Below are 27990 nucleotides of genomic sequence, written 5' to 3'. Positions count from 1 at the left end.
ACTTTTGAGTTTAATTTGAATCCTGTTACAAATAATGTTATGCCTGATTGCTCACAGACCTTACATGTTATGCCAGGGTGTGTAAACTTATGAGCATAACCGCATATTCTCTATTTTTTATTCATTAAACATTTTATATTACGTTAATATATGGATCGCTGTTATTTGACAATTATAATTTAGAATTATACTATTGAACACACAAGTATGTGTGTAGTATGTGTGTGTGTACATGTGAGTATACATGTGTGTGTCTCGTGAGCTGTATAATGTGAAATTATGGTTTTTCGGTTAGCATAAGTGTTTTCTTTTTGTAATTCAAATTAATTGTGTTGTCGGCGGTAAAGAAAAATAAAATAAAATGTATTTCACAATAAGTGGTAGTGTGTGTTGTGTGTTCTATTGACTGCGAGTCCTCCGGGTCATATGCGAGCATGTCGGGGTAGTAGCGAGCCGAACAGGACCCATTCGGCAGGTTCTGCCGGCCCAGCTGCAACTGACTGACCAGACAACAATCACGTGATCCATAGCCAGTGTCCTATAATGACATCACAGTCCATTAAGAGAGGCAAATGAACTAAATGATGAAGCTTTGAAGTGGAATATAAGAGAGCGTCATTAAGTCTGGGGAGCCGGCCTTTTTCATTACATGCTGCTAATAGCAACACAACAGTTTCCTCACGTTTGCTTTTGATGAATAAGACGTCCTCTGTTTTCTTCACGCTGTTTTCCCCATTTAAACACACGAGTCAGATTCAGCTAATTAAATGAAAACATGGTCAAATGAGACACCATTACCATTTACTATCTTCTTCAGAGGAAGTCTTTTATCTAAAAAGTTACTTTTATGCAAATACACACTTGGCTGCCACAATATTAGGGACACCCAACGTGATCTAGTGGAGGCGTATTAAAAAATGTCAGCTAACGACCTTTTATTTGTAGCTTGGTCGTAGAAGCCCGACGCAGTGCATTCTTTAATACTAATCAAAACAAGCACATGGACAAACTTTTTTTTTTTTTTAATCAAACACATCTTTATTTTGTCGAAACCTTACTTTCCCAAAAGCAGTTATTTCGACGTAGCTTTATCATCGTGCAAGTGGCCTGTGAGCGTACTGCTGCAGATACAAACACATTATACATGAGAGGTTTTCACTAGTAGTTAGTCAGAGGCGGAGCTGTCAAGAGGTAGTGGTGGAGGGGTCCCGGCATCCCCCCCCTCCCACCTCCCCTCGGCCCCTGCTGCTGCTACTGGGAGAGCCTGGGAGAACCCCCCCCACCCTATAGCGAGAAGGCACCCAGCTAAGAAATACAATATAAACTCAATTAAATGCAGTCTCCACTGCGATTTACTGCAATGAATGATAAATTGGCCGTCGTCCCCGCACGGTGGGATCTCCAAATTTGCAATAATGGACAGAAACATTGGAGGAAATATGCAAGAGCCCGCATGGTTTACCAAATTTAGTCCGGGTGGGGCGACTGTCCGTGTGTGCCTTTGTTCGAAAAGGCCTGCTCAAATAACCGGGTTTGCCTCGCATGTTGCGTTTTAGGTCAAAGTGGCTTAAATTGCTCATTTGGTGACATGGGCAGGCTGTGAGAAAAAAAATTGTCTGGAAAAGCTCACGGCATGATATTGGTAAATGGCAAAACCGAAAACAGTGTGAATAATAGTTCGGGGGGAAAATAAACGAAAATGGGACAGGGCTGTAAACAATTCAGACCTGTTTTGATGATCCAATTGTCATGCAACGAGAAAAATATAGTTTTGCATTAGTTTAGTTTAATTAATTTAATCTCAGTTTTGAAACACCCAAAAAATATTTCATAAGACTACTCGATTGTCATCATTTTTTATTCTTTTCATGAATCAAGAAAAATATTTTCAGCATCGAGAGTCCATGTTGCCTCAATTCAACCTTTGTATTTTGCCATGACCTCATGTAAAAATAAAAAAAAAATCTATCACATGAATGATGATGTCACTCTTTGTAAACAGATTATAAAATGCAAGCAAACTCGATTGATAAAAACAGTAATCCATGACGATATTATTCAAGAGTTTAGAAGGAAATCAATAAAACATTGTGCCACCATGTTTAGGACAGCGACACACATTTGAATTTGAATCCATTTTACTGTTAGTCGGAGCACAAAGACGATTTCAAAACAGAGTCTTTCGGAGCTTTTTAAAAAAAAAAACACACACAAAAATGATCAAACGGAGCCGATTCACACACAAGTCAAATACTACAATTCAAAACGGATTTGTCTAATTAACTGGGAAGTTTAACTGTCGCTCAGACGGCGTCAAATTTAAGTTCTGATGGGGATGTAGCGCTAAGTCCAACAGCAAAAGAGCTTTATCATAGAGGAATATTGATTTTTGCAGTGGATTGACTGACACACACACTCTCTCATACACACACACACAATTCTCTTCCCTTTATTCCATTAATCTCTGTGAGCTGTGTAAGATACTGGAGGGTTAGTGTAACATTGTGCAGCTCTAATGTATTCCAGCCCTCACGTTGCCTGTGGCATCCATATGTTTAATTCCACTACAAATGTTTTGACAGCAAATGAAACTCTTTTCCTTTTTTTTTTTTTTTTGCTCCATACTTTAGGTTTGTGGGGATTTTTTTTCTCCCCTTCCCACCCCCGCCCCCCCCTTCTTTCTTTCTCAATGCATCTAAAGGGATTTTCTCTCACAGTGATGCTTTATTTAATTAGTTATGGACCACCTGGAGTTCGAACATCTCCCCTGGTTGATGTCAGACTCCGCCAAGTACGCAAAAGAAAACAACGGATTAAATTTATGATTACGAGGTGCAACGTTCATTAGAATGAATGCGGGGGACTGGGCTCGCTGGTCACAATATTAGGTACAAATGCAAAACTTGGATTATTCTGAAATAACACATTTTACATTAGGAAAAACTATATAGAGTGGATATTAAAAAAAGTCTACACACCCCAGTTCAAATGCTAATGATATAATGATGATGACGGGTGGTGGCAGCATAGATAATTAAATAATTTCTACGTAAAATGGGCAGCACAGTAGAGCAATGTGGTCAGTCAATTAGTATGAAGGATTTTAAAATAAAAGAATTGATTCAGCTTGCAAGAATGTCAGTGGAAAAGATTTTTTTTTTTTTAAATTAACGTTATAGGTTGTCGGGCATGGATCATAATTGGTTTCATGTGTTTGACCTTTTGAGGCAAGCACTTTAAACACAAAAATAAACAATTGTCAAATAAAAACCTCTGACAGATTCAATTAAATGGGAGTATTTTTTCCTTATGGGACATGCCTTTGAATTTAGCTGCGGACGTGTAGTTCAATATGAACTTTACCTTTTGGGGGGGAAAAAAAAAAAAATTGCACGCAAGGAGACAGTTCAAGTACGACCCGATGGCTGGTCAAAGAAACATGTCTATTTCTCCGTCGGTGAGGTCATACTGTATGTATGTACACACAAGAAGAGGCAGTTATCTTCTGTGCACAACACCATCAACGTGTTGGGGGAAGGAGAAGAGAGGCAGTCAGATAGAGAGAGTGCGGGAGAGAGCGAAGGGCTGTGTGTATGTGCGCGAGTGTGTGTGTGTGTGTGTGTGTCGGGCAGGAGGTTTTAACGTGTGTTTCCGGTGCAGGATGGCCCATTCATCATTCTCACATAGTGGGTTTACTTTGCCAGTGATAGAGAAAGCTACGAGGAGCAGCACTACAGGGAGAATTAATGTGGCTGTCTTGGGAGGAGGGGCACGTCAACTGGAGCCGATGGCCAAAGCAGATGTGAGAGTGTGTGCCGGTGCGCGTGTGTTTACGCGGCGGGGTGTGTCGCAGGGTCACATGTGCTTCTCCGTTCATGTCCTGTCATACATGTCCAAAGCCAGCACTTTCTTTCGTCCTCATAAAATTAAAAGGAGGTGAGGTGAGGCCACAGCTGAGCCTTTCTTCATTCCTCTACGGCCTGACACTCTCCCCCCCCCGCGCACACACACACACTTTTTTAAAACCAGGCCTGTGCTTTAAATGCTATCACACCAAATTGCGCGAGTGGGCGCGCGGGTTCAGCATGGGGTCAGGTGACATAACTGATGAGCCTGCGACGCCTTCAAACAAACCGCCGCCGCCATGGCAACTATGCTACAACTTGACAAAGGAGCGGGGGTCAGAGGTCGCACGGGGAGGACAGATGAGGAGTCGCATCCTTATAGTCGGCGTACGCGCTGCACGACTCCACACCTGCGCCGCCGCAGGTTCCCGTCCGAGGGAGCTCGAGTGGAACGCAGGGTGACGACCTCTGACCTCTGAGATCAGCCAGTCTCATGTTGTAGGGGAAATGACAAGCTGGAGAGCAAAAGGGTGAGCCACAGCCTCCCCTGCTGGCCCCACGCTGAACCGCAAGCTCACGTAAAAGTGGCGACGGTTGAGGTCGGACCCTGAAAGTCTTTCTGATTAAACTTTACTAAGGGTAAGATGGGGGACACGGGAGAGTTGTCATGGTAACCGTGAATAGGGAACACCTGTGAGGATCTGCATTTTGTCATGTCTTAGTCATGCCTGAATACAACGATAATGATGCACAGTCAGTGTGGACGTGCACGCACACGCACAGATGGATTGTTTGAGGTCACTCATAGGGGCACTGGAATTAGTTTTGAATGTTCACATTATTATTGGGTATCATTTCACTGTATAAATTGAGTGCAGATGTGGGAAGAGCATGGCCCTGAGGCCATTCCACAATCCAACCCACAGAGCATTTACATGATCATTTGTTTTGAATATTTATTGTATTAATTTAGCCAAAATTGGTACATGAAAGTGTATTTAGTCATTTTATTTATTGACTTTTTGAATTATTTCAGCTCAAATTATTGATTTATTGTGAATTTGGGCATCACTGGTGTACATAACGCGAGATCTCAATTTGTGTAATTTTTTGGTGCTATCTATTTAACTCTGTTGGCATTAGTGTGTATGTAAAAAAAAAAAATCCCTACTGCTCATATGATAATAAAATACTTGGAATGTTTTTGACTGGTATGTTGAAAAGGACGCAGGGCATGTTCTGATGGGGTAGGTTTGTGCGTGTGTGTGCGTGAGTGCGGCTCTGAGTGACTGCAGAAGAAATGAGGGATGATCTTTATGTGGCAGCCTATTTGCTTTTGAATGCACAAAGTTCAGAGGCCTCAAACGAGAGGTATTGAGTGCAGTGGGTTGAGGGAGGGGGGTTGTCGGAGGGGGTGCAGAAAAGGGGCGTCACGTCACCGACTGTACTGTCAGCAGACGCAAAAAAGAACACGCAACTTGCTGCGGGCCTGTGATCAGCCCTCGTGAGCGTCACTTCAGAGGATGCACCGACGACGCAAATTCACATGCGGGTACGACTCAGGATCCTCCTTAAGCATCCTCGTAAAAGGACAAAAGATTTTGCCGAGTCTGCTTTTTCCCCCATTACATGCTAATGCAGTTTTTGTATTCACCTTCTGACAAAGAGTCAAATAAATTAATCCCATAGGAAATAAAAAAAGAATTTTGTCATGAGGGAGTTTAAATCAAATCAAAAGAATGTTGGGCTATATTATACCCAAATCCTAACAGATGCTGGCTATTTTATTCCCTTCATTCAATTTTGTGGCAAGGACAAAGAAAATAGCGATTCGATACAAAACTGATGAGATTTTCTTCTTGATAACGTTTCATTTTATATCAGCTGAAAACAACAATTCAAAACTGAAATTAAAAATAAGATCTTTCAGAAAAAAAAGATTTCCTTACTGACATCCCCAAGATCAATTTAGGAAAAATACAAAATGTTTTTTTTAATACAAAATGCCACAGGGTGTTTTGTACAATTCCCCCCCCCGCGTCCCCCAAAAAACATTCCCTGGTGATTTTTCTAAGGAGCTGCAGTCTGTCAGAGGTCTGCTAGCAATGAGAGTCTCCTTAAAGGTCAGCGGGGGAGTCAGCGGAGAGAGAAACGCATTGAGAGAGGGGGGGGGGACTGCTAGGTCGCCAGCCTGGCCTGGGGACAGCCCGGGTAGGCCTGCTGACCTTTTCTGACGCTGGCGAGGCTCTGGATGAGGAGAGTGGACCAATGTGTGCGGCCTGAGGGGGGATTAAAGGTGGGTCGTATCTAAATGCGCCCACATGTTAGGGAGACTGCGCATACTGGCATTTATTGTTCATATTGTCAGCGGGTGGGGGAAGTAACTAAGTATGGATACTTAATCACTGTACTTGAGTAGATTTAGTTCACCTTTCTGACGACTTTTACTCCTCACTAGGTCGGAAAACAGACATCGGTTCTGCTCCTTACGAAAGCGTATTGTGTCAAAATCAATCTAATACCAGCAAGTTCCTAATTTAAGATTATTTAGAGATGGCTTTTTTCATTGTGCCAAGATATTAAAATGGCTATTGTGTGGCAGTAATTATGAAAATATGGTACGCAGGCTCCCCCTAGTGGCACGTGAAAGAATCACCGAATTAAAGTTGTGAATAAAAAATTACAGTTGCTTTAACTTTTCTTCTTCTTGGCACTGTTAAAAAAAGTATTACGGAGCGTCCCTATTATGAGAGGAATAGAGTACAGGTTTTTTTTTGTTAGTAACAACTCTTTGTACTCGAATAGTAAATTTCTGTCTTCTTTTTTTTACTTTTATCAGTACAGCAGTTGAACCAGCCCTTTTTCCAAACGCATCAGTAGAGAGTGAGCACCTTTTGCCACGTTTGCCATCGACAAGGGTTTGAAATGTTTAGCTGTCGTATCTGTGAGTAAATCACATACAGTATATTGAAAAGGCAGGGGGGGGTTGTACTTTGTCAAACAGGTCGTTTTACTGTTTTGGGCCGACAGCTTGGCACAAGCTGAAAGGCGCAGAGTAAATAAAGTGGCCGTTATGTGTGGGCTCCACTAAATAGCTGCTCTCTTGTGTCTCCAAAAGAGAGGCGGAAGACGTGATCACGAGGAGAGCCCGTGTCTTTTCTTCTCCTCGCCGCTATTAAAGGCCCTCTTCTTCTCGCCGCCCCACTTCTCCTCTCAGCGTTCCCTTTCTGCTCCCTGCGTCCCCCCACTTCTGTCGTCCTTATCCTCCCCGCTATCTTGCCCCCACAGCCCCCCACGCCAAAAAAAATCCTCAAAAAACACACTGGGCCCGCCCAGCAGCTCTTAAACATGCAGGAAGGCGAGATCAATGGTGTCCACGGCGAGGGCTGAATTTCGATGAGAACAGAAGAAAGGAAGAGGAAGGGGGAACAAGTAGAGGCGGGGAGGGAACGTGAAAAAGAGGAGGGGGGGCAGAGGATAGTATATCCCGCACGGGGGAGGAAGAAAAAGAAATGGGAGGAATGTTGAAAGCTATGTCGACGACGGAGTGAGTGTCGAGTCTCACAAGGCCCGATCCTGAGATGCGTCGTAAAAATCTGTCGAACGAATCGTGCTTAACTGTGCAGGTTGCATGTCTGTTTAACGCAATTGCGTGATTTTTTTTTTTGTAATTGTCAAGTCTCCTAATTTAAAGCTATGACATTTTAGAAAAATAATTTCCACCTGTTGCTAACCCTTAATTCGTAAGTTACTCAATACATGACAATATTATAAATGTCAGGGAGATATGCGAGAAAAGTTCCAACATCTTGATGTCATCCATATGTTGAAAAAAAAAAAAGTGTCTCCTTGGTGACATCATGCACTTGGGTAAAGAGCTAAAAAAAAAGTCAGCTCAAATGAGTAGGTAAGTTCTTCTTCAAGAACTGTCAGATACTTAGGCGCTCAGTCTCGCCACAACCCTAGCTTCTCACACACCGACTGAAGAACAAGTCCTGAAACATTTCTGACACCCTTCACGTACAGTACACACGCCGTCCTGTTTCCACCGATTTCCCCTCCAGTTGCGGCCCACTCGGACAGTAAATTATCACTCCCCTGCGTCTGAGGTTTGCAGCCGTGCGGAGTTGCCTGTGAGACCCTCCTCTGTCTTGAGGTGAAGGAATTCCCACCCTCTGTGTGCCAAACCCTAAACGCTGCAAAAAGGAAGCTATGGAGCATGCAGCTGCACGCCCGCGCCGACACGCTCGCTCGCAAAACCCTGATTTAAATGCGTGCAAATGGGCACAAATGTTCGTATATGCTATATAAAACTCCCCCTGAGCGATAGATCATTGGCAACAGGTACACACACACACACACACATACAGGCTGTAGATCATCACAGTGGGCCGGGACGTCAGCACTCCCGTACACAGCAAGCCTCAGAGCAGATTTAATAGAGGAAAGCCAGCATGAATTCCCGCAGTCATTCTGTTCCACTCAAACATACCATTCACAGCGCACTGCCCCTGTTAATGTGTGTGTGTATGTGTGTGTGTGTGTGAGTGTGTGTGTGTGTGTGTGTGTGTGTGCATACAATATGCATATATGAATAAAAGTCAATGTGTTCTCATGCAAATTCGACATACCTGTGTGTGTACGTAAGGCGTTGGGGGTCATGCATCTTGTATGAGAGTGCATGTGAGCGCGTGCACGGGTGTTGTAGCAAGAGAGGCTATATTGACCCATCAGTGCTGCTCTGTCACCTCGTCTCTTTACGAGTCTGGCCTTTGAAAAACAAACTGGATTTATGGTCAGTTCGAGACTGTGTGGATGTGTGTACGCCGGCGTGTGACGGAGAATGGGAGGGAGGGGTTGAGCGAAAGCCGGGGCAAATTGGTAAGGACGTCGTTCCCAAACGGTGTTTTAGAGCAGAAAATGGAAAATAATACTGGCTGAGCCAGGAAGTGATGATGTTATGAGAGGAGTACAGTAACATTTAACAACTCTAAAAAAAAAAATACAGTACAGTATGGTGCCGTGAGCTACAAGTGATACGACTTTTTTTTTTTTTGCTTTGGTATTGTGTATTTAAAACAACTTTGCCTCTAAGTTTGCTAGCTTGATGCTAACACAAGAGGAAAAACCATATTAACAAACAGCATTTACGCGGCAGTCTTGTAATGCTAACGGCGATTCGAACAATAACGTGAAGCAACACATGTAGACAGACAATATAACTATATTATAGTATTCTTTATCCTCTGCAAAGAATGATTACTGCTGCTACCGTTGTGACTGTTTTACATGTGTTGACCTAAAACCGGGTTTTTCTTGGGGGGCAGAGGGGGAGCATAATTTTACGCATAAACATACAGTTGATAAGATGTCGATATGAACACGTAAACGCTGCTCTGCGTGCGTGCGTGGCGTGCAGATGGCTACCTGGCATCTTTCTCTCCCGCCCGCATCTTCAAACTGCTTTGCTTCAAAAATTGATTTCACACTTGCGACCACCTATACCCCCGCCCGCCCTCCCTTGGAGATGAACAGAATACGCTTTGCCTCTCTCTTTTTTTTTTAAGCTTAAATAATACCAGAGCAGACGTGCAGCATTTTCTGGGAGCCTTTCTTTTAAATGAGTCTAATGTGTGGTCCATTTGCCTCATTAATGAGACTGACACACGCCGCTCAGCCAAAAAAAACGCCTATTGTGCGCTTTACCTTGGAGTTGCTAATGTGCGGCGTTATCCGTTAGTGCCTTGCTGATGGTCAACTAACAAAGTCTTAATAGAAGACAGAGGGGACGGCCGGGACAAAGGTAGGCAATGTGGAGTGGGACGCGGCCAATTCCAGTGTGAGAGGCCTGCCTAAAAACGCTATTCATGGGCCGTCTAATGCTGGTGTGTAATTAAATGTGATTACCGGAGCAGAGGGCTCCTCTCTGCTTCTCCGTGGGCCACACGCAAGCTGCGGAGGAGGCGGCGGCGGCGCGCGCTCATTAAGGAGCCGCTAACAGATGTACACAAGCGGCGTCGACCACGGGCCGACCTCGAATCTTTCACACTCGAACATCAGCGCACGCGAGAATGAACTCTCCGTGATTTCGAGATGCTCTGGAATCAGGAGGGATTATTTGAACGGGAATAAAATGGGTACTGTCATGACAAAGTTTCCATGAGACAAACTAAATCTCTCGGAGAGTGCAGGAAAATCAAACACACCCACGTGGGAAGGTCACAAATAAAGAATCAGGGCATCTTGTCAGGGATAATCACACATCAAGCAACTTGAAATCCAAACAAAAATCAATTACGGTGTACGCGCGCACACGCACACGCCTGGTCTCTCCGCCTCCGGTTTCCTGGGCAGACGCGGTCCCCTGGCGCTCATGGGAAATAGCGAGCACGGCAGGCCCCCACAAAGGCGTCCTTTCAGCCGCCCGCATGCTTGACCTGCATGGGGTCACCGCTCTGCTTTGTGCCCCGTGACCCCCTCGGTCACTCTGGGGGTCACAGCGAGGACCCCGGGTCAAATCCAGATGCCTGCGTCTAATTTCACCCAAAGTGGGTTATCTGTCCAAATCTGCCCTAAAATGTGCCCCTCGCCCCGCCCCGATAACCCACGACTACTTCCAAACACATGACTGACCCTTTGGAATATACATCGCTACGCCGCACTCTTAATTGGACTACCGGGGAGAAGAACTCAAGCATTCACACATACACACACACAGGCCTGACCCCTATAACTGCGGCAGTATACCTCCACTCGTGGCTTTTGCTCTATCTTGAAGGATTAGGTGCAGAAAGACACACACACACATACACGCGCGAGCCAGCGCGCGCGCACACGCACTTATACGCAGCAGGCCTGGCCGAGGGTCCACCTTGAGGGATTAGGTGCGGAAAGACGGGACCCTCCAGCCAATCAAGTGGTCTGTCACATTGATTTGGAGGGGTCATCGGTGCACGAGGAGCAGGGCTTTCCTGTCTTAACCGCTCTGATCACACACATATGCACACACACATCGATAAGACGCTGCATTTATCGTGTACTAAATTAGAATCGTAGAAGGTTGTCAGTGACCGTATTTTGAGACAACTTATTTTGTCCCTTGACCACTCACACAAAATAATCGCATCTCAAATAATCTTGGCCCAATTGAAATGAATGGAAATGCTATCAATATTTTCCTGGGCTACCAAATAACAGATTGTGCAACGTGTGTTTTTTTTTTTAAAACAATATGTGTAATAAAACAAACATGAACAATTAAAAAGTTGCTTTGCAATGGTAAATATTGTAAACATTTGTAACGTGTACATAGGCGCAATGCAAACAAGCATACTATAAAACAAAATACTAACATCACTTTCATTTTTTAGAATCAAAATTCAAAAACTTACCTGGTTTTCCACTTACCTGTACTTCTTATTTGCAATTCATTTTTCAAATGTTTTAACAATTGTTGTATTTTTCATTAATTATACAACACACACTTTGTCCCCCCCCCCCCCCCCAACCATCACATCCCAGCCTCAGAGTAACCTTGATCTTTGGAGATACAGCGTAACCCTTTTTGAGTAAAACTCTCCCCCCGTCCCCCCTCCCACCACCGCTTCAGTCTTTCTTCCATTTCCTGGTCAAACAACACAATAGTCTTCTATCTGAGAGGGCACCAGGCAGGCAGCAGGAATAAACCATCACAAGTTACATTGAAAGTGCTGGACTTTAATGTTTTTTTCCCCCCTGAGTACATTTTAGGGTTTGTTCTTTTTGGTGTGTTTACCTTCACACCTTTAGCCTCTTGTTTCCCTTTCCTGACCGGAATTGGAAGGCTGGGAAAACAGGATCCACTTATATACATAGATATATTAGTGTTGTTATGATTACAAAGCCAATCAGTGTAAGAGGAAGTCGGCCGCACTTTTTAAGTGCAAGGGCCCCAACTGTTTTAAGTTTGGTCCTATATGACCCATTTTCAACGCAATTGAGTCCCTAATGTCCCCGAATTGTATTACAAATAATAAAACATTTCTTACCTTATCTCCATGTTGGTTTGCATACTTTTGTCCACGGAATAACCACAAAACATCAAATGCACTCCATGTTGGTTCATGGCAAAACCACAAAACATCAAACGTCGGTGCCATTATAAATTGAGGTCCACCTGTAAATATAGCAATATTTAAAATGACTAAATATATATATATTTCTTCCCCATATTAATTTTGTAACTGTTTTCACTCACAACTCTATATTCAGGTGCTGGGACAGGTCATACAATGGTATTATTAAAGTAACAAGGAAGAAAAACATAATAAATGCTTGGAATAGTTAATGATATGGACCACAAGCAGTTAAATAGAACCATCTGGAAGGGGGTCAGTGATGCTACCTGCTGTTAACTGCTCTCAACAGAGACATCTGAAACATGGCATCGGCATCTCCATTTATCAGATGAAAGTCTGAAAACATTCGAAACAAATGACTAGATTAGATTAAACTTTATTGTTGTGACAGGTCACAAGTGCAACGCAACATAATCCAGATCACATCGAACTATCTTGTTACTTTCTTTTCAAGCTTTGTGGATGATGTCATGATGTAAACATTTATTAGAATGGGTCATGGATATAAATTGACAGTTGGGAAAAAACACACACAGATTTTTGCATGCAAGTACATTTTGGTTTCTATACTTTTATCAACGTATTCCAAATTTGAACAGTGCTTTTTTTGGACTTTCTAACAAAAGTACAAGCACTATCGACACGCTAGGAGGCGTCCGAGTGTTTCACTGACATGGAGGGCGCAGCCTGTGTTGTCTTTATTCACTTCCTCGACTACAGTCGTTACTTCCTAGTTACGAGTGTGAGCTGCTTGGGGGCAAACCACTCTGAGCGCATTTGATTTACTATTTCCAACAGTGTTTTTTTATTTTATTTTTTTTAAATAACATCTTGCACGCTACTTTGTAGACAACGTCGCCATATTTATAATTCATGATTACATAAACAGGTCGACGACGCGCTCGGTGTACGATGAAACTGACGGTAAAGTTCCTATATTTGTTTTTTGTTGATAAAACCTTCTTTGTAACGTATACATTCACGTTATACTATGTTTTATATTCTAAGGTTGAAAGTATTTAACGTATGTTTACTGTCCCTACAGCGCCACGTCACTGACAGAAACTGATGAACCCCGGAAGTCAGACGAACCCCGTGACAACTGTGACGTTTTGACGTTTACCCCTGTTATTATATTTTGGTTTTTTTCCTCGTGTTGTTTGGAATTCGCCTACCGAAGGAAAGAAGAGGTAGCCTTTCCCAAAATGACGGCGTCGAACTGGGGTCTCATCATGAACGTGGTGAATAGCATCGTCGGCGTGAGTGTGCTCACGATGCCCTTCTGCTTCAAACAGGTGTGTTAATGATGGCGTGCGCGTGCTCGTATCACCTCAAAGTGAGTGCGGGCGCGCACACGTTTCAAGGCCCGCTTTTTAAAACTGAAATTAACTTTTTAAATGTTTGTTTTCATTTTTTTTGCTCATTACTATTAATAACGATATTAATAATAACTTATATTTTTGAATAGTTGGCTTTTTGGAGTGCCTTCCCACTCATTAAGTGTACAATAGGTCATGAACTTTAGTAATCAATCAAGTGTTTTTATTTATTTGCCACTAAGATGTTGCAACAACTGCAAACTCCCCTTTTGTGTTTATCATAAGAGACCAACATACAGCTTAAAATAAAATTAAAATCTTGGCTATACTCATCCAGTAAATTCCATCCTCTGGGATTTGATATTTGTTTCAATAAACAACAGTTACCACACAGTAATCATGTAAATAAACATTTGTTTTGTGGGAGAAAATGAAGCTTGGCTCTGGATTTTACTACGCAAATATCCCATTGGATATTTACTGCAGTGATTAGCTTGTTTTTTCGTCAACAAGTTAATGAAGCTCAGTAGCGTCTCAATCGTAAAACATTGATAGTCAATGACATAGCCCAAGGTGCAGGATTTTTATTTATTTATTTTTTTACAGTAGTTCCTCATGAGTCAAATTAAACCGGAGGCCTTCATTAAGCAGGAAAACAAGGATGGGGATTCTTTAAAAGTACTTTAGAGGAACACTTATCATTGAGGTTAGTTTGGAAAGTTTACTTTTCTTAATGGAGGATGACCTTTTACTGCAACATTGCACAGGAATAAATGTTGTAACAATGTAATGCTGCAGTCAAAACTAGAAGAGAGCTGATGAAATGATGACGGGCGAAGCGTCGTTTTTATAATAAAATCAAATTGGTTATGTATGCGCAATTGTTCATGGTTGTGTCTTTGTTTGTTGTCTTCCTGTTTTTGTCTCAGTGCGGGATCGTGCTGGGAACGCTCCTGTTGTTCCTTTGCTCCTGGATGACCCACAAGTCATGCATGTTCCTCGTTCACACTGCCAGCAATACCAAGCGAAGGACCTATGCGGGATTGGGTGAGATGTCATCTGGGAAAATGTGCAGGAATTACAATTTTTTTTGTAATATGTGAAATAATACCTTCACATTTTTCTGTTTACCATAAAAATCTATTTTCTGAAAATATTATCTAAATGAAATCTATTGGAGCAGGCAGCAAAATATTAGAATTCTTTTTTATGTTTAAAAAGTGTGTTTAAATGTGTGAGAATTTCTTTTTAGTGTGGCATGCTTTGTTTTGCTGATTCTAATATCAAAAGAGAAAGACTATTTTTAGACATGGCCTTGTGTTTGTACACAGATTGTTCACACGCTGACGTCATATTTGTTTTTGCAGCTTTCCACGCTTACGGCAAAGCAGGAAAAACTCTGGTGGAAACCAGGTGAGTCAATACGACACATTTATGTCTGCGTTTACACACACAATATATTTGACATGCTGCGGCTTCTCGTGTCCTTGCAGTATGATCGGCTTGATGTTGGGGACGTGCATCGCCTTTTATGTGGTCATTGCCGATCTGGGTTCCAATTTTTTTGCCCAGCTTTTGGGCTTGCAGGTTTGCATGAATATCAATGCCAGAATTTAACATAGCACGAGAACAATTTGGTTCTTAAAATTTTTTTTATCTAGGTGACGGGCGGTTTTCGCGTGCTGCTGTTGATTGCCGTGTCGCTCTTCATCGTGCTCCCATTGAGTCTGCAGAGGAACATGATGTCCTCCATTCAGTCCTTCTCGGCTATGGCGCTCATGTTCTACACCTTCTTCATGTTCACAGTGAGTCGATCGCTCCACTTGGAACGTGCAATGCCAAATAGGGGGTGTGGGGGGGCTCTTTCTTGCCTGTCGTATCTCATCTGTGTGTTTGTGCACTCACAATGTACTCCTGCTTCCACAGACTTCTCACCGCACCTTGCAAGTAACTTATTAGGTCGTGGCGACAACCTGGAATACGTTTACTGATCCCTCTAACAATCACAAATCTCCTTCTCATCCCTCCCACTCTTTCCTGTCCCTCATTTTGACTTTCTGCCCCCCCTCCCTCTCCATTCTGACGCCCTTCTCCACTTTCTCCCGCCGCTCTCCCCGCTGCTCATGTAGATAGTGTTGTCGTCCCTGCGCTACGGCATAGTCTCGGGCTCCTGGTTGGAGCGGGTTCACCTGTGGCGTATGAAGGGCGTCATTCAGTGCCTGCCCATTATCGCCACCACCTTCTGCTGTCATCCGTAAGTAAACCACAGGACCCCCGTCTCACACCATCAGGAGGGCAGCGGAGGAGGAGTGGGTGAAAGAACGTTCAGTTCGCCAGCTTCTCCTCAATTTCTCACCCTTTGATTTTCCTCACGTGTGTGTGTGTGTTTGTTTGGATGGCAGTAGCAGTGTTAATAGTCAATATTTTAGACCCCTTCTTATCTTGTTGAGCAGGCCGGGTACAGTTCCAAAGTGGTTCCACGGATGAACCTTTCGCTCGCCTTCTTTCATTTTTATTCCTTGTTTACTCTCATTTTATTTATTTCATTGCCATCCTCATCGTTTTGACTTTGGCAGGTTTCTGCGCAGCATGGGCTGTCCATGTCCTCATTTCTTCTGGTTCTCTCCTCATTCATGAGTTATTTATTGCATGGGAGCCCCCCCCTTTCCCTCTTCCTTCACCTGTCTTAAGTTGGTTTGCACTGTAACCCCCTTCCCCCCCTCCTTCCCCTTAGATGGTGCTGTCTTCATTCAAACACGGGCTGCTCAGTGGCCGATGGCTAGGGCAGGTCAATGTGGTGCGCTGGGAGGGGGTGTTTCGCTGTCTCCCCATCTGTGGGATGGCCTTCGCCTGTCAGTCGTAAGTACGCCTCTTGCACAGGACTGGACTGTAAACGTCTCACAAGCTCAGTGACTGACATATAGTGGTCCCCCCCTAAGACCCCACGGTGGATGGGTGGTCACATTTTATCCTTGCATGATTTCTGGAAAGCGCAATCTGACAATATGCAGTGCAAGGGAATTATAATTTCACCACGACGCTGCTGATTCTTCTACTGTCCCTCTCACGGTCACACAATTGATTATTTTGCCCATTATGGCTAGACAGTGGGAGTTTCACATCATCTTCTCATTCAACTTTTTATTTTCTTATCCCGCCTTTTATCCGTAGCATCAATATGTTTAACTTTTAGAGTTTTTCTTCTCTCAAAGTCATCTGCATGCTCTTCTTCTTTGGTGTCTTCTATGTTAATCGTTCCTATGGGTTATTTCACGTCATGTAATTTGAATGCAGCAGATTTAGAGTGTGTGTGTGTGTATGTGTGTTTGTGTGAGAACGAGAGGTAAGTGACGTCAAGCCTGTGACTCAGGCGACAGCCTATTGAGTGAATTCAGAAAAGAAAAAAATAATTGTATGCATTTGAAGGGAAAATGCTCCATTGGCATCTTTATAATTATGTGGAAATTGGAAATGACAGCAATTGAAACCTCATTTTATATACTTGATTTTTTTTTTTTTAATCATTTAAATTGGGCATAATGGTAACAACACTCTTCTCTGAAATTCAAATCTCAAATTGACAATTTATTCTCACTTTAGAAACTATAATAGGAAAAAAAACCACATTTGACTGCAGCTACGTGCAATAAAAAAATTAGTTGCGCACACACTCAAATGCTTTGTGTGTCTGGGTGCCAGGTCCCACTAGTGGCGCTGAGTGATAGTTGGCAGGGTGATGTGTTTGGCCCGTTGTCAGGGCCCGAGCGATGCGGGAGCGCCGTTAGATGGCAGGCAGGCATCTGAAGCCAAAGCACGAATCAACACGCTGGACTGTGGCCCTCCTACGCGCCAACGCTGATGCAGTCACGGCCTGATTAAATAGCTTTCAGCACATTGGAGTTTTATTACATTCATGAACCGTGTTTACTCGCCGTTACATCATTACTTAACATTGCCATTATGACCGAATGGGAGCTGGCCTTGTTTTTTTTTTTAAAGGCTTGGGTGCAAAAAAAAAAAAAAAAAAAACGTATGCCATTTTGTTTAACCTTGGCATTGAGATTTAATGGTTTGTGGATGAAGCACCGAGTGGGAGTCCAGGGCAGTTCTTGCTCATAAACTTCCAAGCGTGTGAAAGTGAAACAGAGAAGGACAGAACATGAGATAACAGAACAGAAAAGTAATTTCCTTTGCTACGAATGCTCTCGCCCGCTGTTTCCATGTCGGTATGCTTGTCTCTCGCAGTCAGGTGCTGCCCACCTACGACAGCCTGGACGAGCCGTCAGTCAAACGCATGAGCACCATCTTCACCTCGTCCCTCAACGTGGTCACAGTCTTCTACATCACCGTCAGTGCCGACACGCCATCTTTTTATTTCACGCCGACGATTAAGACTCCCATTTCTTTCCTCCAGGTGGGATTCTTCGGCTATGTCAGCTTCACGGAGAACATCGCCGGCAACGTGTTGATGAACTTCCCCTCCAACCTGGTGACCGAGGTCATCCGAGTGGGCTTCATGATGTCCGTGGCCGTCGGCTTCCCCATGATGATCTTACCGTGCCGCCAGGCCATCAACACCATGCTCTTCGAGCAGCAGGTGACTTTGGAAGTTCTCTTCCGTGACCGCAAACAGTATAGCGGCACGCTCAGCCTATCCATGCGTGTGTTTGCTGTGCTTGATTAGAAACCGCTGCGTCATTCTCAATGGCGTGACCTATATAAGTCCTCAAATATACCATCGTGACCTCAATTTCACCCGCCCCCATATCTACACGTGAGCTTTGGTACACAAACACAGCTGACTTGAGCGCCATACATTTGCCGTACACAAGTGAGGAACATCCAAACGAGTGTCTAAGTTTGTCTTCTTGTCAACCCCTCGCAGCAAAAAGACGGCACGTTTGCAGCCGGCGGGTACATGCCCCCTCTGCGCTTCAAGATGATCACGCTCAGCATCGTGTTTGGCACCATGTTGGGAGGCATCCTCATCCCCAACGGTACAGTCGCCGTTTGTGTGTGTGTTTCATTGACTGGAGGTCTGGAAAGGTGCACGTGCTTCTTTGTGTGGGCAGAGTCACTGGGACACTTTAACGACCCGTGCGAATGTGACTTTATGAGGCAGTGACTGTCACACCGCAACGCAGTCCTTAAATCAGGGCTCTAACTTTTATCTCCTTTCAGACGGGTAGACAGCGGTTGGGGGGGGGGAGTGTTATTCGCAGCAGTTCCACGTACGCACGGCGGCAATGTCGCTGACTCGGCATCAGGTCTGAATTGGTCCCGCTCACGGTTCCAAAATGGCGCAAGAGTTGTAACTGTTAGAATGAGTTTTCTTGCATTCATCCTTTTTATGGCCACTGCGTGTTAAACCTTTGATAGGTTGGCCGCTGCAAAAGAGAAAACAAAACACTGTGCTTGGCTCTTTGTGTTTCTAATCAGACTAATAGACTGAGGAGAAGGGAGGTAAGGACCCCGGGGGAGAACAGACACTAAATCTGAGGGAGACAATATGATGTCCGTCCTCTGGATAAGCGATGCCTTTCGGGTGTCTGACATCCAGCCAACTCAGTGGACGGATCCAGGGGGTGGGCCGAGGGCGGTCTGCCGCCAGGAGTTGGATGCCAGGGACGCGAGCCCAGAGTGAGGGGCTGGGCGGTGGCTGATTTTGAATGGCGTTACAGATAAGGAGCATGCATCTGGGGAGCAAGAGGCGACTCCCCTTTTTTGCCATGGTGACATCATTGCTGATCGGAAGGCATTGTAGGACTACAATGTCAACTTGTCTGCTTCTGTGTCTCTTTAGTGGAAACCATTTTGGGTCTGACTGGAGCCACTATGGGTAGCCTCATCTGTTTCATATGCCCCGCTCTGATCTACAGGAAGATCCAGAAGAGCAGCATCATCGCTCAGGTGCCAGACGTCGTGTAACAACATTTTTGAAAGTCAACTAAGAGTTTCTCATCTTCTCCAATAGCTCGTGCTTTGCGTAGGTCTGGGCATCCTTCTCATCAGCACCTTCACCACATTGTCCATCTCAGCCCAAGGCCCCAAAGCCCAAGCTCCGCCTCCTCCTCCAGCAGCCGACAAGAGCAACATGCAAATACATGACATCATTGAGCTGCACGGTAAGCCATCGGTGGCTTTAACACCTTCACTAATGACGCTAACATTTTCATCTGAGTCCAAGCAATGTAAGGAAATTGCGATCCAGTAGTAAGAAGAAGGAAAAAAAAAAAAATACACGACATTATTTCTCATCTCATGCCCAACAGAATGACTGATAGGGAGACAGGCCGGGCAAGAAGATAAGACTTTGATAGTATCTCTGAGCATCTCTGAGCGTGTGACATTGATGGAGCAGGAGTGATGCCCTTCAGACCGAGGCAATTTTCTCAGCACCCCCACTCCCTCATTTCCTCTCGACACCCTCCCCCCGCTCCCCAACAAATTCCGTCTTTACCTACCTTCTTCCAATATCCCCCTGGGCGCCTCAAAAAGGCCTTTAAGCTGCGTCTATATCAAGGAAAGAAGGAAATATTAGTTTGCCAGGGAAAGCAACTGGAGGTAAGAAAGAAAGTTGATGTGCTGAGGTTCCTGATAGTTTCGGGGTTTTTTTCAATATCAACTTAAATGTCTCTCGCACTCGTTTCCTGTTTGTCACCTCCATTTCATTTCAATGCCATTGCTGCAATTTGCTTTTTTTGTCCATGTATTGAACTGCCACCTAGTGGTGAGAGCTGCTCAGATTTAAATATGACGTCATCGGCGTAGAATTGTATTGGCTATGTGTGCCAAATTGGAAAATTAATTTTATTTGTCCGCACGTAGAGAATCTTGCTAATGTGAAAGCAATCGACATCGACAAGCCTGAGCTCCCGGCTGTGGATGAGCTCCAACCTAACAAAAGGCAGCCGGTGGAAGCCCCCCAGATTAAAGGACCTGTGGAACTTCCTGACAGCAAGAAGGAGGAGGAGGTGCAGTTGGACCGCCCCGATGCAGGTAAGGAAACTGAACCCGGGGCAGAACACGACATGGAATCCCACTTGTCTGTCTGCCCAGGTGTAGCCATGCCAGAGGGAGAAGCCCACCGCCATGAGCCGCCCATCCCGCGTGACGAGGTCCACGTAGACAGCAGGAAGAACAATGCCGAGTTTGAGGAGGCGATGAAAACAATGGAGGAAGAGCACAAACGAGATCAAGAGCCAGACGGAGGTCAAGATGCCGTGAAAATTGAAGAGAGCGAGGAAAACGTCCTCAAGCCTGAAGTCGTGGTTGTGAAGAAGGAGGACCTGTCCAATGAGGTGCTTGAAAAGTCAGCAGAGAAGAAACAGGAAGTTGTACCCCCAAAAGAAGTGGAGAAGCTCGATGTGGCCAAAGACCTGCTCGCTGTACACGAGGATGAAGACAAAGTGGACAAAGCCGTCGAGGCTGCAGGCAAACGTGAGTAGATTAGGCCAACGTCAAAATCTGTGGCTCAAAGTTGGAAAAGCGCTCCAAGCTTGATACCTTGATGTGATTGTAGCGCCATCTGCTGTTGAAGACGCTCAAGCTGCTGATGGCAAAGATGCTGCCGGAGATGAGAAAATGGACGGTGAGTGCAAATTACACGTTGAATTTATTCACAATGAACGAATACGTAAAGACAGTTTACAGTTAAATTTTTGTGTTTGCCACTTTTAATCACTCTTTGCTTCTTTTGTCATCGCTTTGATCCCTTCTTGCTTATTGCTTATTTATTAAATTTGGGGAGGGGGGGAAGCTGAACCTTTCTCTGACAATGCAGGATACACGCTTGGCATTTATTTTTATTTTGGCGCTTTCTCATTTTGTTATTGACTTCTGCTCCCCCCCTCCCCTCCTTTCTTTCTCCTCTTCAATCTTTACCTCTTTGCTCCTTTCTCTGCCGGATCACAGTGATAAAAAAGCTGGTTGCAGGTATGACATCCCTCCCGCTCCACCGTCTCTTGGTCTATCACTAAAATCTCTCAAAACTCACTATTTATCATCCATATTGATTGGAATAATATAGCGACATGTGTGATGGACTAAACTCACCATTCCCAGTCGTCTAACGTAGTTCTTGTAGTTTTTGATATGCTAGCGTAGATTTTGTACAAATAATGCATTCATCACCCTCGGTCGTTCTTTCCTTCCACGGCCTCCTTTTAAGTCGCTGTCTCCGTCCTTGTAGAAGGCCAGCTGGACCACGCCGTACTACTGCAGGTCATCAAGGAGCAGCAGGAGCAACAGAAGAGACTTCTTGATCAGCAGGAAAAGCTTCTGGCAGTCATAGAAGAGCAGCACAAAGAAATCCATCAGAAGCAGCCAGGCGGTATGTTTTGTGTATTGTCTTGTGGATTTAGATTTCGAAATCTAATGTTCATCCGTGAAATGTGCTGCTCATTCAGACCTCCAGGAGCACGCGGAGGAAGCAGAAGGAGGAGCGGGGAAGCCCAGAGATTCAGCCCTGGTCTCAGATGCGCAGGAGCCGGCAGATGCCGGGGCGCCGCAAGTCGTCGGGGCGCCGCAAGTTGCTGCCGCCGCGCTGCCGAATCTTGTTCAGATTGAAGCCAAAGCACCCGAGCTAGCCAAGGTAGCTCCTCCGGCGCCTTACAAAGAGAACAACGCGGTCGAGTCCCATCAGCAGAGCGAGCTGGGGGCAAGAGGAGTGCCTCTCCTGAGGAAAGTACCCGAGGTCCACCAGCCAAAGGAACAAATTGTCAGGGATGAAGACAACAAGCTGGATGATGAAAAACAGAAGATGGAAAGCGAGGCCCAAGCCAGACTGGAACAGCTCGAGAAGAAGGAAAAAGCAGCGCTGGAGGACAAGAGAGCGGAACAAGAAAGATTAGAAAAAGAACAGCTGGAGAGGGAGGCAAAGCTGGCCAGAGAGCAGGAGCGACTTGAGAGGGAGAAGATCGAGAGAGAAGTGCAGGCTCGGGTGGAAAAGGAACGACAGGAGAGGGAGATGAGAGAGAAGCTGGAGAAAGAGAAATTAGCGCAGGAGAAGGCCGCCGAAGAGAGACGCCAGCAGGAGATTGAAAAAGCGGGCAAAGCTTTGCTTGAGAAAAAAGAACAAGAGGCGCTGGAGCGAGCCAAAGAAGCCCAAAACGCCGGCAACGCCGCACAGGGGGCTTCCAATGAAGACGGCGAAGCTTTGAAGAAAGGAGGACGGGACCTCAAACAGGAAGTTGCTGCTCGGGCGGACCCGGGAGAGGACGGCAAAGCCGAGCCGGTCAAAGCCCAAGCTCGCCCTCGGGGCTCCCATGAGAAGGCGGACGACGAGGGAGAGTTGGATCTAAAGCGGAGGCGCCGGGCCCTGGGACCCGTCCAAGACGCCGGGGCTCTTGAGGTGCCCAGGGCCGTGCATGGGCTGGAGCCCCTGCTGGAGCTGGGGGGGCCCGACCTGCACGTAGCCCTGGAGGAGAAGCTGCTCGCGGGGGCCATGGTGCACTCGCGGCAGATTAAGCAGGCCTCAGAGGACAAGAAGATGAAATAACTCAAACATTCTCTTTTCCACTTCTACCTGGACAGCCTCCAGATATACAAGTCGTTGCCTTAGATTTGCTTGCCTTCACAGATGCAGTGGTGCCTTCCAGGTGTGAGTTGAATTTTTTTTTTTCTAAGTTATATTGAAAGACTTTATGCGGCGAATGTTGAAATTGTCCAGTCCTTATTAGCTTATTAGTTTGTACATATTAACTTATTGTCTCGTGGGGCAGAATTTGAGTGATTATTAAATTGTTTAAATGTACATAAATCTATGCAAATTGATTCTATTGACTATTATGAGTTTAATTTGCCCATACTTGTTCCCCCCCCCCCCTTCAAATTGAGATGTAAATACTGTAAATATAATACTTCTTTAATTTTGAGTCTCAATTCAACATAATGCTGGAGCAGCCTGTTATATTAACGGTAATTTTTTTTGTATGGTTTATTGAAGCTACTTTCTATTTTCCTCTTTCATTTCTGTGTCTTGTAATCCATGTGCAGCAACGGTCATGTCAGCTATTTTTACTGTCTGATTACAGAAATATTTTGGACAAGTATCAGTATTATATCAGAAATGTAGTTCAAAACATTTCATCAGCACATGCATCGTTTTTGTACAAAAGTATTTTTTTGACTATTTTTCTATTTACAATGCTTTTACGTGTATTCAAATGATAATAAAGGCTCTGTCACAAAATTGTGTGATTCGTTTTTTGGGGGGATGCTTAGGACCAGCAAATCAGGACACATGGACAACCACTCATACACCTAAATGCAGAGAATGAGATTTGAACCCAGAACTTCAGAACTGCGAGACAGCTCTATTCATCACTCAGTTTATCAAAATGGTCATTCAAATATTTTTATTTTTTTACGTGACGTATAGTCCTTTTCTGAGTCTGACAGTCATTCAGTCCTCTGTTGACTTTATTGCAAATCCGGATTTTCCACTCATCTGGAGTGTTTCTTGGCCTGTAACAAAACAGTTGTCAATAAAGGGGACCTGTGGAACAATTGTAGACTAAATTACTTACAGCAATTTCAAAACACATCTTGAGGGCTGCAAATTCTTTAGCACATTGGTCTTTCTTTAATTCCTGCCTGTTTGTTGTGGTCGCTGCAACACATTTGCCATAAATTGATGCCTGGAATACAATCATAGGACAATAAACAACGCAATAAATAATAAAGTCATCATTTCTGTTAAACATGCAATCGCAGATATTAAATACACATATACAAGTTGTGGATTCAATGCAAGAAATTTCATGTACAGCGATGAGAAATCTTTCAATGCTTACCTCCTCCGAGCATTGTGCAAAGAATTCTGAAAAACGTCTCAATTTATCTCGGCTACGATGCCAAACATTTGACCCTGACATGATGTTATGACTGAAAAAGCAATTGTTTTAGCTCAGCCTTGCAATAGTAAGAACCCGAAGGTTCGGGGAAGTTTACTAACTCCTCGTTTCCCCCTTAATGTGTCAAATATTTCTTTTAAATATTAGGAAACAGAAAATTACATGACTTCGTAACTATACGGACGCCGCCATTACGTTACATGCGTAACAAGAACGCAGCGAAAATTCTACATTTTGATTCGCTCCTGTGTTTGTCAATCAAGTACCTAGCCGTTCTGCGTTTTGTGATTGGTTGTCTTGGCTTTTTGGGCGTTTCCAAAGCGGACGTCACAACTACTAACTCAATATATTTCTAAAATTAATAATTAATAGAAAATAAAAATACCTGATGGGCTATACTATTTCTGGATTCTGATTTACTCGTTTTTATTTCCACCAAAAGTCTACCCTTCAGCGATTGGTTGTTTCGGTTTTCTCAACAGCCAATTGAATTTTATTCCGAATGTTGACGTCCTGTCCTCTGATTGGCGAGCTGTCACAACCAGCCCCACCTCCACTGTGGTCCACTGAAAAATGAGTAACCCGCAGCTACAATTGCTAAATCATGGCTTCTTTCATGGAACGGTTAGCTTTCCTTCAGAAAGTAAGTGACAGTTGTTTTGATCATTAGTTATTAAATCGTGCATTAACGAATCGCTCGCTGGCGCATTTGGCATTTTGTCTACGTGTCACAGAGGCCATCTGGTTATGCCATTAGCTACTAGCTACACACCCTGCTAACTAAAACTGAGAGTATAAATTATTGTCATTTTTACTCATCATTGCGTGTTGTCATAGTTTCAAAGGAGCAGGTGCATAATGTGCAACACGACAACAGACATTTTCATTTTTGGATTAACTAGTGAATTTACGTATAAACAAACGAGATTTCTCTTCCCACTCTCTACTGAAGGTCCCAACTTTGATGAAGGCAACAGCAGATGATGAGAGCCCTTGTCCTGGGTACATTTTCCAAGAAATTGGAAGTATCCTTTGGCAGCCCATTTTGCAGAAACTTTAAATTAAGCAGTAATGTACCATGTCATTAAAAGCCCTTAACTGTCAACCCTTTGCAGAAATCTCCCACGAGTCTTTGGCAAATGATCAATGTTTATTGGAGTACCTGCTCGAGAGGCTTCAGGTTGAGTCTTGTCATGTCAAACTCAAGGTGAATTAGTTTATAGATTATATAGAATCTCCATGTATTTATTCCAGTAATGTTGTTTCAGGTGCTGAAGATCTTTGTTCATTTGTGCGGCCATGGCTCCAAACATTTCCTCACTGAACTCAGGAGGAATTCCACCTTCATTCAGCAGGCATCAGGTTGGACGTTTGATGATTCCCTTCTGTGCCTGCAATAACATGAATATTCTTTTTTTTTTTTTTTTTTAAGTATACAGTGGGCCACCTGATCCCATCCACGGCACGGCTTTGTATCAGAAAGTGAGAAACACTGCACAGGTAAAATAAAAATAATAATAATAATCATACACAAGGTTAAAAAACCGTAATGTCTTTGTTTGCAGGAAGTTGCGCGACTACTTTTCACTGATTCATTTTATGTGAAAACTGGTGTGCTGCCTTTAAACATGGCAACTTCAACAATGGGTGAGTGACCATCATTGACCACATGATTGATTTTTGTCAGAATTTGCTTCTTTATGTGTCTCTCTTTTCAGGTATGGGATCAGCAGCCACCCACAAGGGAGGAATGCAAGGCTTTGGGTATAATCCAGGAAAGCAGGGGACAGGTGACTCACTATTTGTTCAAGTCACATCTTTTTTTTTTTTTTTTTATGATCCTTATTACATGATCTGTGTTTTTCAACAGGCAACGACTCACTTCTAGATAAGATCCAGAAAGCTGCAGAAGTAGTGGCCAGTGCCGTCCTCCCTCCGACGGAACACCAGGGCATCCGTCTCCACGACAACCACTACCGAGCTGTAGTGGCGCCATCTGCGCCAATAGAAGTAGCTGTACCAGCATGTGCCTACAGCCTGCCTGCTCACAAACTTAAAGGTCCAAAACGAAACATTTTCAGGATCAATCTATTTTGGGGAATTTATTGAAATGGTTTTTTTAGTCACTACAGGATCAACCCAGCGGTGTCCAGGGCAGATTGGAGGTGGCTGGGAAGAGACTGACAGCGGCAACAATTCCTCTCACAACTCATCTCAGGACATCTCCACCAATAGCAGAGCCTCAGCAGGTAGCAAATCAGCGTGCACCGGGAGCCAATCAGGGGCCAGCAGAGAAAGCAGCGGAGACCTATCAGAGCGGTGAGCCGAGAGACCCGTTTGTAAAAAATCACCAAAAAGACTTGCAACTTCAAGTGTTGTCTGTCGGAAAGGGTTGAAGCGTTGCAGTTGGGCGACTGCGGCCAGGAGATGGCGCTCATTAGCAAGTTGATGGAAGGCTCCAGGGTGTTTCTATCCAATGAGGAGAGCCAGCACTTTACCAAAGAGTCAGTACAGACAGCAACTTCATTCAACTCATGTGGAACCATTTGTAGTTTTTGACATGAGTGCCTTTGTTGAATCCTGTCAGGTGCTCCACTCTCAACTGTGAGGTTGTGGTGGAGTTGCTCTCCAGCAGGCTACAAGATCCCTCCAGCACTGTTAACATGGTAATAACCATTATCTATACTGTCAAGCATTTTTTGGATAAACTACCAACTCATACTGTCCTTCTCATTTTGACCTCCAGAGGGCGTTGTGCGCTGTAGCCTGCCTCATGACTGCCGACCTTCTGTCTCTCGAGCAAATATTTGGAGCAACGCAACGTCGGCTCCGTCAACTCAGTGAGGGCCCTCCAGGACCAGTGGCCAACAAATCCATGAAGGTGTGCGAGCCAGTAACAATAATTCAACAGGAGATCATATTTTCTTTTCGTATCTGCTTCTACCAGATCCTGAGACAGTTCAAGGCCCTGATGGGTGGCGTTCACGATACCCCCAAACAGGATCCAGCCAGCGACAGTCATCAAGTCAACCAGACGTCCAGCCAACTACTCATTTCCCCATTAGTTGTGGGCAACTGTGAGAAACCGCCCCCGGCTCCTATTAGGACTGAGGTGACTGCCATTCAAGACGACGAGGGTATTGAGCCATGTGCCGCCAGACTCTCCCTGTTCAGTGGTATGAATTTGGTGAGCAGGGCAAAGACTCCCGAGTCCCACGTGGACCCAGACTCACTACAGGACTCTCTAAAAGAGAACCACCCCAACCCCCCAGCTTCGTCTGAGAGCAGCCAAAAGTCGTCCGCTTTCTCGTTTCTCAACTCTTGACCTCTGGCGAGGTGCTTTACACCTTTTAAATCTCTTACAGAGATGTCATTGAGTATTTGTTTTCACGTCCAACTCTCTGCACATTGTTGGACTTTGTCTCTCCAAAAATTGAGTGAATCTGATGATACAGTATGGTTTATTGAATTTTATCTCAGGATTCATTTCAGGCTACAAAAACAACCTCTTCAACACATTCAAGTTGCACTCTGCTTTGCACTAAAATCATTTTCCTGAAGACCTGCTATCCTAGAGTTGTCTTCCAGTGTTTGCTATCATACTAATGCAAATGTAGGAAAGATTATTTTATATCACCATCTTACTATTATTTATTGTGTTTACAGCCGGTCGATTTATGCAAGTGGTGCTCGAGTGCATGTCTACACTTGGAATTGTTTTGTGTGGAACCAGAGAAGCAAGAGTCAGTATATAATGCAAAATATTTGCAACAATGGCAGTCTATCATGTCCACTAATAAAAGATCCCACTTGGGTATAGTGTGATGTTTGATGGGTAAGAAAAACTGCAGAC

At 44.3% G+C, this 27990-nt stretch overlaps 4 protein-coding genes across 9 annotated transcripts in view; 2 read left to right on the top strand and 2 right to left on the bottom strand.

The window, feature by feature from the left end:
* bahcc1b (BAH domain and coiled-coil containing 1b) overlaps positions 1-13268 on the bottom strand; it is a 69357-nt gene extending 56089 nt beyond the window's left edge. Inside the window, exons 1-3 of the mRNA XM_088359195.1 lie at positions 13138-13268; positions 12229-12298; positions 11873-12000 (exon numbers count right to left, since the gene is read on the bottom strand). The gene's annotated coding sequence lies outside the window, so the exon portion shown is untranslated. The remainder of the gene's footprint in view (positions 1-11872; positions 12001-12228; positions 12299-13137) is intronic.
* On the top strand, positions 12681-23473 carry slc38a10 (solute carrier family 38 member 10). Of its 4 annotated transcripts, XM_088359203.1 has the most exons (19): positions 12681-12886; positions 13008-13257; positions 14211-14328; positions 14649-14694; positions 14775-14868; positions 14943-15086; positions 15411-15535; positions 16016-16140; positions 17527-17629; positions 17696-17878; positions 18167-18278; positions 19085-19191; positions 19256-19406; positions 20110-20280; positions 20341-20721; positions 20804-20872; positions 21196-21216; positions 21473-21613; positions 21690-23473. In XM_088359203.1, the coding sequence occupies exons 3-19, from the start codon at positions 14270-14272 to the stop codon at positions 22778-22780; spliced, it is 3123 nt and encodes a 1040-aa protein (XP_088215329.1). In that variant the 5' UTR covers positions 12681-12886; positions 13008-13257; positions 14211-14269; the 3' UTR covers positions 22781-23473. The 4 variants fall into 4 exon arrangements, with proteins under 4 accessions (XP_088215329.1, XP_088215327.1, XP_088215326.1 ...); XM_088359201.1 differs by lacking the exon at positions 15411-15535 and having other exon boundaries at positions 12682-12886; XM_088359200.1 differs by lacking the exon at positions 16016-16140 and having other exon boundaries at positions 12682-12886.
* Positions 23474-23624: 151 nt separating this feature from the next.
* On the bottom strand, positions 23625-24367 carry ndufaf8 (NADH:ubiquinone oxidoreductase complex assembly factor 8). The gene is made up of 3 exons (XM_088359204.1): positions 24078-24367; positions 23811-23921; positions 23625-23748 (listed from the first exon to the last, which is right to left on the bottom strand). The coding sequence occupies exons 1-3, from the start codon at positions 24156-24158 to the stop codon at positions 23728-23730; spliced, it is 213 nt and encodes a 70-aa protein (XP_088215330.1). The 5' UTR covers positions 24159-24367; the 3' UTR covers positions 23625-23727.
* Positions 24368-24667: 300 nt separating this feature from the next.
* Positions 24668-27954, top strand: tepsin (TEPSIN adaptor related protein complex 4 accessory protein). 3 transcript variants are annotated; one of them, XM_088359665.1, is made up of 13 exons: positions 24668-24780; positions 25090-25162; positions 25253-25344; positions 25406-25499; positions 25570-25637; positions 25703-25784; positions 25856-25927; positions 26008-26196; positions 26270-26456; positions 26528-26641; positions 26725-26803; positions 26884-27018; positions 27085-27954. In XM_088359665.1, exons 1-13 carry the CDS (start codon positions 24742-24744, stop codon positions 27460-27462), a joined length of 1602 nt encoding a protein of 533 aa, XP_088215791.1. In that variant the 5' UTR covers positions 24668-24741; the 3' UTR covers positions 27463-27954. The 3 variants fall into 3 exon arrangements, with proteins under 3 accessions (XP_088215791.1, XP_088215790.1, XP_088215789.1); XM_088359664.1 differs by having other exon boundaries at positions 26261-26456; XM_088359663.1 differs by having other exon boundaries at positions 26884-27954.
* The last annotated feature ends 36 nt before the right edge of the window (positions 27955-27990 follow it).

Source organism: Syngnathus floridae, chromosome 18 (genome assembly GCF_059516105.1).
Source record: "Syngnathus floridae isolate MCC-2025c chromosome 18, RoL_Sflo_1.0, whole genome shotgun sequence".
Lineage (NCBI taxonomy): Eukaryota > Metazoa > Chordata > Actinopteri > Syngnathiformes > Syngnathidae > Syngnathus > Syngnathus floridae.
The sequence above is the reverse complement of the archived record's forward strand: the minus strand, read 5'-3'. Positions and strand labels throughout refer to the sequence as shown.